The 14,585-nt window shown below is 39.0% G+C and overlaps 1 protein-coding gene across 2 annotated transcripts in view; it reads left to right on the forward strand.

Moving 5' to 3' along the window:
- The window catches only part of SCUBE1 (signal peptide, CUB domain and EGF like domain containing 1), a 169,062-nt gene that overhangs the window by 22,266 nt on the left and 132,211 nt on the right, over positions 1–14,585 (forward strand). For both annotated transcript variants that reach the window (XM_050325506.1, XM_050325507.1), the window contains exon 3: positions 4,006–4,134. In XM_050325506.1, coding sequence (XP_050181463.1) covers positions 4,006–4,134 — 129 coding nt within the window. The remainder of the gene's footprint in view (positions 1–4,005; positions 4,135–14,585) is intronic.

Consider the following 14,585-nt stretch of genomic DNA (forward strand, 5'->3'; position numbering starts at 1 on the left):
AATCTGTGGAATTCAGCGCTAAAAGCTGAATTTGGCTCATGGACTTCCAGGCCTCAGCCATTCTTCCTTTTGCGTGTCGGTGCCATAAGGCTTCTGTGACACTTCAGCTGCGACACTCATCCAAAAATTCATCAGCTCCTGCAGGCATTTGCTTTGATTTCAGTATCTCTGCCCACAGTGATCTGTAGCTGTGCTGACAAATTTGGTTACGTGCGTCGGAACGATTTGGGGACATCCAGGAACTTAATGAACTGCGACCGTGGGGACGAGTGGGGATGAATTCTGCTGGAGGTGGACTTTTTACTTTCTTGGCATGGATTCTGTGCCACCTTCCAGCAAAGCTGCTTGCTGCTTGGTGAAGATGATTAGCACACAGTGAATTCCGTGCCGCTGCTGAAAATGTTCAGGCAAAGAGGGAAGCAGCATGTCCCTCTCTGTTTCACAGTTGGTTCGTGTTTTGGACATTACTTATTGCATGCTGATGTGTCTTCTGTTCTCTGCTGAAGCAGCTGAAATCCTCTGATATCGGAAGCTGAAGAGTTTGGTTGTTGTTTTTATTTTGAGCGTTTCTTAGTCAGGTTGTATGAGCTCGTGGAAGAGCTGCTTCTCTGCAGGGTGGCCTTGGGAGAACTTCTGAGAGTGCCATCTCCTTGCTGCAAAATACACAAATTAAACCAATTTCTGGGGGAGTGTCACCTCTAATAGTGAAAGAAGAGCCAACCTCAGCATGGATGGGATACATGACACATCCCATCAGACTGAAAAAGAGTTGTGTCACTTAAAGAAAACAAATTCAAGTTGAAAGACAAGGATTGTAAATTAAGCACTAAGAACACGCTAAGCCCAAATAGGTCCTTGCCAGACTGTGTCACTATTATAATAATATTATAATATATTATTATAATAATATTATTCTCTTAATAATTTTGGAGCATCTAATTCTTGTCCAGGACTCCTGTAATTCCTGCCACTGTAATAGCATAGGAAATTAATTCCTCTTAGAGATTTTCAATACGTTTGCAGTTTAAGGTGCTTTCTCAGTTTTAAGGTGATTTCTTCACTAAACACCCTGAGTTTCCTGTCTGAACAACCAGACTTCACTGGATTGAAAACTCTGGGAGTATTTTGCCAGTGTAGATAAAACTTCAGATTTCCCTTTGAGACAATTTCATAGTTGGATGGCAACACTTCTTTTTTTTTTTTTTTTCTTCTCTTGTTATGGTAATGCCTTCATGTTGAAAGACAATTAAGTGATCACCTGCTAAAAATCTTGCAGATAGTTGAAGCTACAAATTTAGGAGGGAGAGTTTGCTTTCTGAGTTAGAGGTGTTTGGAGTCCAGATTAGTAGACCCAATTCTATCAATTACAGGAAAAAAAAAAGAATAAGAGAAAAAAAAGCATATGGAGGATATGACCTAACCAAAAGGAAATTTTGAGTTGTACAATAGACAAAATTAAGAGCTGGTTTGCAGGTTTTATGTGTTTAAATGTACTCCCGTTGCTTTTACTCTGTATTAAGCTTTCTAAGGAAGCCTTATCCAGGCATGTCAGGTGTAATGTTCTGTCCATAAATTATAGTTGGTCCACGTTTTCACTGAGGCATTCTTTAAAAATAAAGATACTCCTTCCTCCAGGTATGTGGGAAGAGAAGATGGGATGGTGGTCATGTTGTTTGCTTTGCTCTTGGCAGCAGGAGCTTGAAAAAAGTTCAACATTTGGACTTTGAAGGCTTTGTGAATGTTTTTTTCTGAGATTTTCTTGTTTACTTCTTTTTAGAGGGAAGTGGGGAGGCTTTTTGTGGTTTTGTTTTTTGGGTTTGCTTTGTTTTAATTTTTTTTTTTAAGAAGGGTTAAATTCACCATTCTTACCCCCTTCTTGCTCTGCTAGCAGTACTGGGGATAGAAATTCCATCAGCCTGCCAGGTGAAAGTCTCTTATAAAGCAATGTGGTTTAGAAGGGGGAAGAAACACCAAAAAACCCACAGCATGGCTCTAAAAAAGTTAGAGTGTTTGGTTCCACCTCTAGTTTTGGACAGCTATTGGGATACAAAGGGGAGAAATAATTTTCTAATCCTCCTGCAAAATTTATTGTGACTCTGACTCCTGAGAAAGAGATGAAAAGAATCTGTTCCTTTTGTTATTTTTGTGGTTTATATATCTCTTACATTACCCTTTCTGTAACTTGAGTATTTATTACATCATCACCTTGTGCTGCTAATCACAGCACAGCTTTTTAGAAATAAGTATTATTTAAAGGGCAGACATTCAAAAGGCTTCACATTTCTTTGATTTTACTTTTTTGGCCCCTTCTGAAGGCTCTCCCATTGCTTATTTAAACCAATAGTCCTATTAGATTCGTTGTTTGGAAAAAAGGCAGTTAACTGATGGATGGAAATTGTTAGTGAAGGATGAGAACTTGTCGAAAGAGAACAGTGGTTGAAAGACTAGGAGGCTTACCTTTAAGCAACAGGTTGTATTTTGGGGGGGAAGATCCTTCCTCCAGCTTCTTATTTCCAGTATTTCTGTGGTGCTGACTGCTGAGTTATGAAATAGCTGATTGGTTTTGCAGATAAAGCTGCATTTGTAATTTCAAGCTGCTTGGAGAATGTAAAGGGGGGGTTTTGGAGCTGCTGGAGGGAAGTGGATGGAGACTTTGGACTACTCTGAGTTTAAGGTGGATTTCTGGGAGGGACCAACATGAGGGGGAAGGCTTGGCAAAAAAAAAAAACAAAACCAAAAACTTGGGAGAAGTTTTCCCTGCTCTGACAGATTGTGCAGGAATACTGAAGGCATGGGGGAATGAGTCTGAGCTGGCTTTTCATCAGGGGCTGTTTTTGCCAAACTACCTTGGCTGTCTTGGGCTTGAATCTGGGTGTGAGATCAGGTAGCAAAGCTTTTCTTGGAGTACTTTTAAAACTGGGGGTGGAGAAAAGGCAAGTCTGTGTGAACACAAACCTAATTCAGAAATATGTTGAGCACCTTTGCAATGGAAGGCACATTTGAAATGTTCTGATCATACTAACAGGTGATTTTTCTAAGAAGATCATTTTATCTGTTTATCATTCGCTGCCTAAATTAGGGAAAATAACTGGGGTTTTTGGTCTAACCCACTGCAAATTTCGGCCTGATAGTCATCAAGCTGTGAGGTTATCTTTAATTATTGATGTATTTTGAGTTGGTTGATGTGCACCACTGAATGATTCACAACAGTGACTGTGATACTGATGTTCCAGGTGTGAGCCAAAATACAGTCTGTGAAAAGCAGAAAGTGTTGCCTTTTCTAGAATGAGTGAAGAAGTGGTTTTGGATTGTTTTGTTTTGTTTTTTTTTTTTAATAGGAGGAAGGGAAGATCATAACAGGATTTGTAGTTAAAGCAGAATGCATCTCTCATCATTCATGATACTCTTTTAGATACAGGCCAGAGTACAAAAAAAAATAAAAATCCTGTAAATCTTCTAAAACACTGGACTTTTTGTGGTTCTTGCTGTATGTGGATTAATACAGAAAAATGTAATAAGGATTATTTTGTGGGGAAGACAATCTTTTGTTACAAAAGCCATACCTTTTACTCATGCCATATTAACAGCATGTTTCAGGTTGTTGTTTGTTACAACAAAATCAGTGTTTGAGCTCAACTGCCTGCTTATTTTAAAGTCAAAAAATTAAAAAAGTACATTTTAAATACAAAAAGTGTACCAAAGTCAGGTGTTTGGTTTTGATTTTTGACGGCATATCATTGTTTATTGTGATGACACTCCAGTGATTTTGGGGAGGAGTGTTCCATGCACTGGGTTGCTGCTTTCCAGTTGCACTTATTCAGTCAGCTGTATATATATTTCAGCTGTATATATTCAGTTTTGTTTGTTCAGGGTCCCTGAGCATTAGGCAGCAAGTCTGTCGACAGATCGGGAACGTGCATATATTCCCAAAAATTGGAGAAATTCGTCTGTGTTCTCAGCATCCTTTTCTTAAAAAGCTGCTTTTTCCCTCCCCTTGTGTTTCAGACATCGATGAGTGTGAGAATGACTTCTACAACGGGGGCTGTGTCCACGAGTGCATCAACATCCCAGGAAACTACAGGTGCACGTGCTATGATGGGTTCATGTTGGCCCACGATGGCCACAACTGCCTCGGTGAGTGCTCAATTCCGACAGAAAAATCCCATTTCATGCCTCTGGCCTCTGCTCTCTGCTACATTTTGTCATCTGGTGTGTTTTCAGGGAAAGGCTTGATCCAGATCACGCTGAATTAAAGTTTCTGGTGACCCCAGTGTGGTTTAGACCAGGCCTTTAATGCTGTCACTCCTAATCCCAGCATATCAAAACAAGTCTTTAATATCCCGTCTTTAATATTGCTGGAGAAATCTCTGACCACCAAAGCCTGTGCTGGATGTTTGGCCAGCCTTTTTAAAAGAAAAGTAATCTGTTAAATATATTAAATATACTGAAATCTATTTGGTCTGCTTCTTCCAGTTTTGTAATTCCAGTCGTATCTGTAGAACTTCCCTTTCCCTTTTTTCCCCTCTCTGGGATGTGATGTATGAAGAGAAATTACAGGATGTTAAAAGTGCAAGTGAAGATTTTGGGATCTATATTTTTGAATTCATGTCCAGTGCTCTGGTTTAAATAGGTTGAGTTTATCCTATAAACTAAATAAGTATATGTTTTGTCATAAAATTTCTTCACACCAATTACCTGGAAATGAACCTTGATTGCTATGCCCAGTTTCCTATACCTGCTTACTTGGTGGTCATTTTTGGTTGGAAAGTCTCTAAGCACTGGCATTTTTCTCAATATGCCCAGTATAAATGCCATGACCAGTGTTTTGGTACAGTCCTAAATTAATTTTGAGGTGATGTTTATAAAACAGTTTGGAAAAGGGATATTTTTCTGTGTCAGGCAGCAGCTTTACCTTGGTAAAACCTGAATTACTTGCAATAAAAGTCAGGAAGTGAGGCACTGAACCAGAAATACTGAAGCAAGGATTTGGTTACCCTTTCAGTAGATGTATTTCCTACCTGTGTTCATTTTTAAGCTGAGTAGTATTTGTTCACGTGAATTATATATGCTACCCATTGACAGGCTTTTGACTCAAACTTCCAAATTTCATGTGTTATAAAAGGAACTAAATAGATTTATTTGCCTTAGTCTGAGGTGGTACAATGATTATTTGTGCAAGAACTATTTCTTATACAAAGAGCAGACAGACATTAATTTTAAAAATAATTTTAAAAAAAACCCTCTTATTTATTCTAATTCCAAATTGCTTCCATTGTAGTAGGGTAAGAAACCTTTTGAACAATGAGCAGCAAAAGGAGTGACCTGGTAAAGGATGAGCCATTCAGGAGATCTGTGGGATTTTTTTGGACCTCCTGTCTGTGTTTTTGCTCTCTGCTCAGGAAACAGAGAGGTTAAATCTACAAAGATAGTCAAATTTCTAATTATATTTCCATTAATTTCTACTCAGCCACTTGGTTTTGGTTTTCTTTTGAAACCAAAAATGTGTAAATGCAGTTGGCTGGATTTAAGAGGTTGCAGTGAGGTCTCAAATCAGAAACAAAACACACAAATTTAAGTTAGGATTTCTATAAAATTTTGGAAATTGGTTTGCTTCTGCCAGAAAATTTCTCTTTCACCATAGTGAAATTAGGCATTGAAAGGAATTAAAGTTTTGATGAGACCACTGTTTTCCACCCTTCCTGCTTTTTGACAAACCACTTATTTTTCACGGATTTTAAGGAGGCAAAGAATGCTGCATAAGATTAGTAGCCATGTTCTTTCTCCTTCCATCCTTCCCTCCTTCCTTATTTACTTGTTGGGAAGAGATAATTTGGTTAAGAATTCTTGGTTAAAATTTGTACTGAAATATTGCCCGAGCTGTCCTCACAGGAACTCGACTTACTTTCTGTTTGGTGTTTTCACTGAGGAACTTCTCAAATATAGCATGAAATGTCACCACAGGGTATTCAAATAGGATGAGAACCTTTTCTAGCTAAAAATCATTTATTTTAGCACTGTAATCACTTGAAATACCAGTTCTTTCTCAAAATTTCCTCTGAGTTCTGCTCAGTGGATGGCAGGCTGAGATTTGGTCTCATGAAATAAGTTTGAAACCAGTTAAGAAATATGTTTTCCCTTTTCTCATATGAAATACCAGGTCTGGGGTTTTTTTATAAGCAGTTAGTTCACTGGTCCAGATATTCTTTCCTACTCGATAATTTTTCTCTTCCTGAGATAAATTGACTTTTCCTCCTTTGTGCCTTTCATATGTTGGGTCATGCTTTCACTTCTCATTCTCTCTCTTGCCTTCAGGAAAAGTCATGGCATAACTGATCCTCCTTCCTGTTATTGCCAAACACTTTGCCCATCCATGTAGTAATCTGGAGTCTGTTCTCAGATATCTGGTAAAATCTGTGCTGGAATATCAATGGATAAGATGAAAGAAAAGGATTAATTTTCTTCCAGGCAAGAGAAGATGAAAAAGAAGATTAAATGGTCATCAAGAATTAGATTTTTCCCAGTTTGGTTTTGTGTCTCAGCAGAAGTGAATGAGGCAGTGCAGTAGTTGGTTACTCCCTCTGGGATACTCAGAAAGAGCATTGAATTATTTTTCCTTTCTCCTGAAAGACTCTCACTATCTCACATTAATGTTTCCCCTGCTGTATAAAAAAATGAACTTCCTGAGAGATTCTTATGTGCTGTGTTGGTTCTGAAGCATCACCAAGGAAGGGAGTTCTGAATTTTATCATGGATTTCTAAACCTTGGGGTTTATCCCAAGCAAAAACTTGCTAGAAACCTTGCTGAAAGCAGTTCTTGGTAATATTCTTGACTAAGTCTCACAAGTTTATTCAGCATCTGCGAAGCGAAAGTGGAAGAGAGTGCCAGGACTGTTCAGATCAGAAAGCAGAGAGCTTTGCTTCCCCAAATTCCCTTGCCAAAGGACTCAGCTGATATTCCAGCTGTTCCAAGCCTTCTGAAATTCACCTGTCTCTGATCAGAATGGGGAAAAAATGGGGAATGAAGAGTGTGCAAGAAAAACATGCAAAAACAGAAAGCTGATGGTTGTTGATTCTTATTTGAGAAAACCAGGTGACAACTCCTCCACATTCTGTTCTTGTGTCCTTTTTTCCTGGAGGCAGGTTGTTGTGTTAGCGAATTCTTCCTAAAATGTAAATTGTTTTATATTATTTTCTCCTTAGCTCTCCTTAGATTTGTGGTAGTTGCTTTTTTAATGGGGTATAAGCTTGGCTTTTTTTTGCATGAACACTTCTTGCTGCCAGGTTGCACTCATCTTAACTCTTCTTTTTTTTCTAAGGATAAGGATAGGTTCCATGAAGTCCTCTGCTTTTTATGTTTCTCTCATTAGTAAATGTGCTCAAGATGGTTGCAAACTGTTCTTAGAAAGTATCTAAAAAGAGACAAAGCAGCATAGAGAAAAAATCTATTATGATGTAATCAGAGACTTACAGGTTTTTCTGTGGAATTAATTGCTGTAATGTAGGAACACATGAATAGCTGGCCAATACTAATAGACTTGTCCTCAGAAAGTCCTGTAAGTATAATTTTAATTGATTTATAGATGAGCAACTAGGGCAAACAGATGAAGTTCCTTCTCAGTCTTCACACAGGGTGATTGAGGCATCTCAATATGTGCACCAAAAATAGAATCCTTACCCTTCTGCATCCCTGCTTACACACTCTTATTTCAAAACCTCTGTGTACCTGTAGTTTCACTTACAGAAAAATAGCAATTACCTAATTTTGACACCTATAATACGACATCTCAGTTGATTCTTTCATGTGTCAGACTTCCTGCAGATAACTATAGAATTAGGTTTTGATGGTTCATCCTAGTTTGTGGTTCTTCAGCAGTTAATCCTGTGTGTGATGGGGAAGAATCCTTGGAAGCTGAGTGAACTTCTGGTTATAAATCAAGCCAGAAATGCAGTTACCAGTGTTCCATATGTGCTCCATGGATGTTCAGTGTAGTGGACACAAGCACAGTGAAGGGAATATCAAAGTCCTGGTCGTGTCCACAACCTTGGAGTTGTGCTTGGGGCAGAAGGCCTGATTTTCCAGCCTGAACAATGGACATCAATTTTTTTATATGTCTGTTCTCAGATGCTGCTTTGCATTTCTTGACTGTGTCATGTGGAAACCCCTGTGGGGAAGGAGAGGGTGGCACTTTCCCCAGAGCAATGGAACCTGCTCCAGGGGTGGAATTGCTTGGCCAGCTCTGGTGGCTGAAGCAAAGCAGCAACTGCAGCATTTGGGAGCCTGCAGCTAAATGAGACAAACTGGGGACAGATGAGTCACAAGCCTGTTATAAAATGGACCTTGGGATCCTAAATCAGTATAAAACTTCACGTTTGAAATGCCATCATTTCATTTCTTTCTTCCTTTCTGTCATTTCTTCTAAGGTGTGAGGTTAAGATCTGAACCCAAGTGTGTGTGTTGCAGTGCTCCTTTAATATCTGTTGGCTTATTTTAAGAGGAGAAGAGGTTTTAAGCCTGGCATGTTGGCTTAACTCCTGCCTGGGTGGTGCAAATCTGCAATCTGACTCAGGTGGCAAAACTAACATTAGGATGTACACACAGAGAAGCACAGAATCATTTAGGTTGGAAAAGACCTCTGAGACTGAGTTTAACCTTCAGATTGTCAAGTCCATCCTTTAAATGTGTGCATATCCCATCATACCATTCATCTTCTTTCAGTGAATGCTCCAGTGCTCCATGTTTTCCTTTCAAAATAAAGCCAAACCAGTTAGAAATCAAAATCTGTCTGTTCCTACCCTGCAGTTTGAATGTTCACACTGGGATGTGGGACTGTGGCCTAATGTGACAGTCTACATGGAGTGGGAGGAGAGCTGCAAATGGATGAGAAGTCATTTCTAGAGCTCCCAGATGTGTAATGTCAAGTAGTGGTGCATAACTCAGCATTGCATAATCACTGCTGTGATTAAAGAGACCAGTGTCTTCCTTTTAATTTAGCTGGATTTTTCTTCTTCTCCAGACAGCTGTGCACAACGTGTTGCTTTGCTTAAACTCCAAACAAATGCTTCTGTTACTGATACTTATTTTTCTTTATGTTTCCCAACAGTTCAAATCAATTGGTGGTTTTGGTTTTGGTTTTTATTTTTTTTTTAATGTGAACATTTTTAATATAAAACTAAACAGCTTTTGGAAAGTTATTTTTAGTTAAATTTTTTTTAAAAAGCATTTTAAAGAGATTCTGAAAAAGGCTCCATTTCCTTGGCCTCCTCCTCCAGTTTTCCTTGACCTTCTTTCTTAGTTCCAGAAAGGTGAGCTGACAGTTAAGTGTTGTCTTCTTCCAGCACGTTAGCAGGGCCTCTAATAATGTTATCAGTCATAAATTCCCTGCCAGATTTTCATGGCTGGTAATCTCAAGCTTCTTGGCAGATGGAGGAAGGTTGAATACACCTAAGAGTCTTCTTTTCAGAACTCCTCATTTTTGTTGGAACACGTGTAAAATGATGGTATTTTTGTAGAGGAGGTTAATAATGTATATCTGTGATGCTCTTCCTCACTAGAATCACTAGAAATGAGCAGAATTTCAGGACTTGGCAGTTGTTTTATGCCTTAAGAGAGGCAGGTTGGACTCTCAGATTAGGGCTCGGTGGTTGAGTTGGGAGCTGTTCTAACTACGAGGGGCCCAGGCCACATTTCCAGATGGGAATGGGAATGTATGTCATATCTGTTTACAGACTAGATGAAAACTGTTGAAATGCAAGGTTTAACAGTAGGTGTATCTGTATGTTTTAAACCTTCACGAATTCTATATTCCTGCACACGATGATGGGCAGTGATGAGGTCCTTGGAGCAGAGTAAGGGCTTTGGGACGAGGGGAGCCCTGCAAATAGGAGCCCAGAGCTATTTAGCTACTGAACCTTCCCCAGACAAGCTGCAGTGAGTGCACTCCCAAAAATCCACGCTGCCAATAGCACAACAGACTGCATTTCAGTGACAAAAGCCTTCTCTCAGCATGAAAAACTTAAATGCGTTTTTTTTTTAAAGTCCTTTATTTTTTGGATACAAGAGAAAGTTAGTTATTTCTGAAATATTTCTTCAGCAAAGTGATTTTTACTGTATTTCTGGTTTCAGATCTTTTATCAGTCTTGTTTGGTCTGTAGATTAGATTAATAGCAGCAGCTGTGTTTCATCAGAGCAATTTAAAGTATCCAGTCTTTGTGGTATTTTAGAACATGTACTACTGTTCTTCTGACTGATGGCTGGGTGCTGAGAAAATATGAATAGCTGGGAGGTAAATATTCCATAGACAGTTCTTTTATTGGATGTTTACATGCAACTTCTGTATATATGTTTACTTCTATTGCCTGTGTCTCGTGAAAGTCTTCATAATGCAAATGGTAGCAGGCAATCCTAGAGCTAAATTAAATCTCTCTTTCAAGGTGGGATTATAACGTGTAAATCCTGATGATCTTCCAAAATCAAATAATCTCTGCAGCTGGAATCTGAACACAGTGCTTTTCTTACCCTGCTGCTTCTATTTCTGGATCCAAAAGTTTCCCCCCCTTTAAAAGTACTCTAATGTTTGGTCACCCCACATTAATCTCTGGAGTTTAAATGAGATATAACTTTCTTTACATGTTAATTTGCCGTATGTTTGCTTTCTTAAGCCAGTGTGATCTGAGAAGTACTGAAACAAGTGAGAACATAAATCAGCACGGGCCCAAGGTTTTTTGTTAGGTATGGGGAAATAATCAGAAGTGTGGAATAAATCTTGGTCTCTGTCAACTATGAAGGTAGATTCTCAGACTGTCATAATAAATTAAGAAACTGGGAGCTATGTGACAGCAGCATCAATCTCAGTCTCTTGTTTCTGCAAGTCTTCTTGTTGTCTCAGCCTTTTTTTTTCTTTTTTTTTAAAAATACTTACTCCCTGGAGGAGGTGATCAATCACAGCAAAGATTTCTCTGCATGGAACACTCAGGAAAAGTAAAGAATGATCAGCTTAGAGTGTGAAGTTAATACGTGTAAGTTAAATCCCATGTGGATGATCTGTCAGTTGTTCTGATAAGCCTGTTCTTGGTTCAGAAAGCTCAGAATTTTATATTGTATCCTCACTGCTTTATCTTGTTTGTGTTAGTTTTGTGTGCTTTGTTAATTCATCTTAACCTTCTCATAGTCGCAAATTTCTAACCCAGTCTGGCCTATAGTGAGAGGAAAAACTATAAAGTACATTGAAAATAACCAAAGCTTTGGGAGCCACGTTGTGTTTAGCACTTACTTTAAAAAAAGGGAAGATGTGTTCACCCAAGGGTGCAGGATTTCAGCCTGTAATAGGTGTGTTTCCCAGTCAGATGTGTGTGCCATTCAAGCCTTCCCTAAGGAATGGTGTCTTTTCCAATCCTAGAAATTGCACAGATCAGTGAAAACACTGAATTCACATGGATTACAAAAAGACATCAAAGTGGAGAGCAGCAAAGTCTCTCTGATTTCAAAGAGAGTCACTGTCGTTGTGGTGTGCTTACAATGCAGACAGTTCTTGGCAGGGCTGATTTATGATAAATATTATGATTTATACAGTCAAGAAACAACCATCAAAAAGACTCTCTGCTACATAGTTCCTTCCTGTGTTAGAGGATGAATCCTGACTCTTTTCCAGTATGAATGAGCACTAGATGAAAAGCTGGGAGTGAATTTCCTTGTTGAGTAGATTTTAGGGTTCTCAGCTTTCCACAGAGCCCTGGCTTTGCTGTCTCATACTTTCCATGGATTTCTGCACCTTGCCATTATCCTCTTGACTTCAGTGTCCAGTATGCAAATTTCAAAGTATGGATCAAACCACAAGACCAAGGCAGAGGGTTGTTTTTCCGCTACCTTGAGACTTCAGTTCCTTCTCTAGTATCTCAAAATACTCCCTGTGTGCACATTCCTTACTGGAGCATAAGATGTAGTTTTACTAGAAAAAGAGGGGCAGGAAGGGAGATGGACTAGTTGATGGCAGTATGTTTTGATATGACTTTTTGATGATTTTGGTAGCTGGCACCAAAATAGTCAGAGCAATAATAATTACTCATTAAAAAGTCACTGGGCATATCTACAAGAATGATTTTCTGGTCACAGTCCTGTGCAGCCTGCTCCAGGTGACCCTGCTTGAGCAAGGGGGTTGGACTGGATGATCTCCAGAGGTCCCTGGCAGTCCCATCTGTAATTAAAATACACTTTATTACATAAATAAGACTGGAGTAGACATACATTATTGTGCTGTAGGAAAGAGAACTGTTTGAAAAAGTTAAGAAGCTTCATTTGTTTAATTATTTCTGTTGTTTATTTGGAAGGCATAACTAAGAAACTGCTTCTGAAATTAGTCAGAGACTGCATAAAAATTACGAGTATGAGAGCAATGAATGGGTTCTGGACCTGATAGTGATGTAGTGGGATTAGAATTTTGGGGTGTGACCAGTCATTTTGGGCTTGTTATTTAAGATGCTGAGCACTCTGATCCCAGTGCATCAAAACTTCTGTGCTCACACCAGATATGAGTCACAAAATTTGCTTTCTTCAGTAGGCCTGAGATCGTCTGTACATCACCAAGGGTTATTCAGTACTTACAGAAATCTCTGAAACTCCCTGTATGAGCATCTTAGGGAAGTCTGAGAGGCTTGATTTTACTCATTTTAAAAATAACTGGATGAACTATAAATTCTCAAAGAACCACTGGCTCAGGCTGTTAGTGACTGCACACTAAAGACTGTGAAAACTCATTCCTGTGCTCTGAAATGACGTGAATATCCCAGATATGAACTGACTCTTGCTTTGATTATTTCAATTTGAAGTCAGAACTCAAAAGAACTCTAGGAAGCTGAGCCTCAATTAAAAAAATTCCAGCAAGTGCCCACACTGTCCCTTCACACAGGCTACATGTCCATTTATGTGTTCCCAGGTGCTGGGGAAAAGAATATAAAGGTCTGGTGAATTTTACAGGGAAGGTGGAGTTAAGGTGGTTGTTTGTTTTGATTTATTTTTGGGTTCTTTGTTTGTGTTGGCTTTGCACTACCAAGCCAACCCCAAACTTATTAAATTCGTTCCTGCTTTAGATAATTCTGATGTTCCTGAAGTCAGGTTTTTTTGACTGCTGTTGTTCTTCATCGATAATTCCCAGCACTTAATTATGTTTTCAGGTATTTCTGTCAGAGAAATCAGGGAAAATAGATGTTCTAAATACTGTTGTTTGTTTTACTTGTGTTTAGGAGAGTGGAAATGCTGACCTTGTTTCATAATATGCCCCTTTGCCCAAACATTTTGTGCTAAATGAACCCTTCGTTCACTGAAACTTCAGAAACTGAGGCTGTCTTTATAAAATCCTTCCCACCAGGGGAGGTGCTTTCAGGAAAATTGTTTTGGTATGACCTGCAGGAATAATTTCAGCACTTCCAAAACATTTTGCAGCACTTTTCTGTTCCCCAAAAGTTTACTGAGTGTCTGACTAAGCCAGTGTACCTGAATAAACCAATATTTTTCAACTCCTGCTGTAATTCTAATTTCAGTGTGTTGAAGGTTGTGCTCCAGACTCTCCCATTTCTTACACTTTTCATGGACTTTCAAGTATTATCCATATGGAGGGTGAGAATATGAATCTAGAGAGTCCCCTACCTGTGTTACCGATAGATAAGAAAGAAAATCATTAATCCAGGCATTTTCTTGGCTTTTATTACCAGAGCTGAGAATAAAGTGTTTCATGTTGTATAGACTTGGAAAATGTTCCCAACCTGAAATGAAAATACTGTTTCACTTTTCCTGTCAAATTTTATGTTTTGCTTTGCCCACAGCAAAATCTCCTTTTTCATTTTTGCGAGGAAAAAAAAATCAAAACAACAATAATAATAATAATAAATGAAATTTTTGAAAAAGGCAGTTTTGAGTTAACCCAAACCAGACTTTTCTAATGCTGGCAGGGTCTACAAGTAAAAGGAAACAGGTATAAGCAGTAATTAACCTGGAAGAGGGGTAGAGGATATTGCTTCAGTTGAGTCTTCAGCAGTTAATGATGCCCAGGGACAAGACAAAGCGGGGGACATGATGGTAATAAACTGGATAATTTACTTAACTTGTCTCAGATTTTACCTTCAGTTGATCAGGACTGCTGCTTGTTTGTATCTGTAATTAACTCCCCTCCAGTAGTTCACGGGGTACTGTTAATCCAGCATTTGCCACTTGGAATGAGAGGGCAGAAGATGCACATTGAAGGAGTTGGGTGTTTATTTTGGAAATGCTAAAAGCTGTGAAATTAAAAAAAAAAGTTTTGGTGGCTTGGAAGGACAGAGAGTGGTGCCCAGGTTGTTTAAGGAAGGAATAAACAAGTGATGTCAAGAGACTTGAACTCCAGTGGAACACTCATGGAGCATCCATGGGGCTGTTTAATTCAGGCAGGCAGCACATGCAGCAGAGTTAAGCTATTGCATTAAATGCATGTTTCCTGTGCTCTAGACAGCAAAAAAAGTCCTTTGCCAGCCACGTTTACACCGTGTTTGTGTAGTGTGAAATGTAAGGAGTTCCTCTGTGTGTCACAAAATAGCTGCAGAAGTGATTTTAAGCCTCC

This window comes from Myiozetetes cayanensis, unplaced genomic scaffold (genome assembly GCF_022539395.1).
Source record: "Myiozetetes cayanensis isolate MyiCay16 unplaced genomic scaffold, myiCay2020 scf3, whole genome shotgun sequence".
Lineage (NCBI taxonomy): Eukaryota > Metazoa > Chordata > Aves > Passeriformes > Tyrannidae > Myiozetetes > Myiozetetes cayanensis.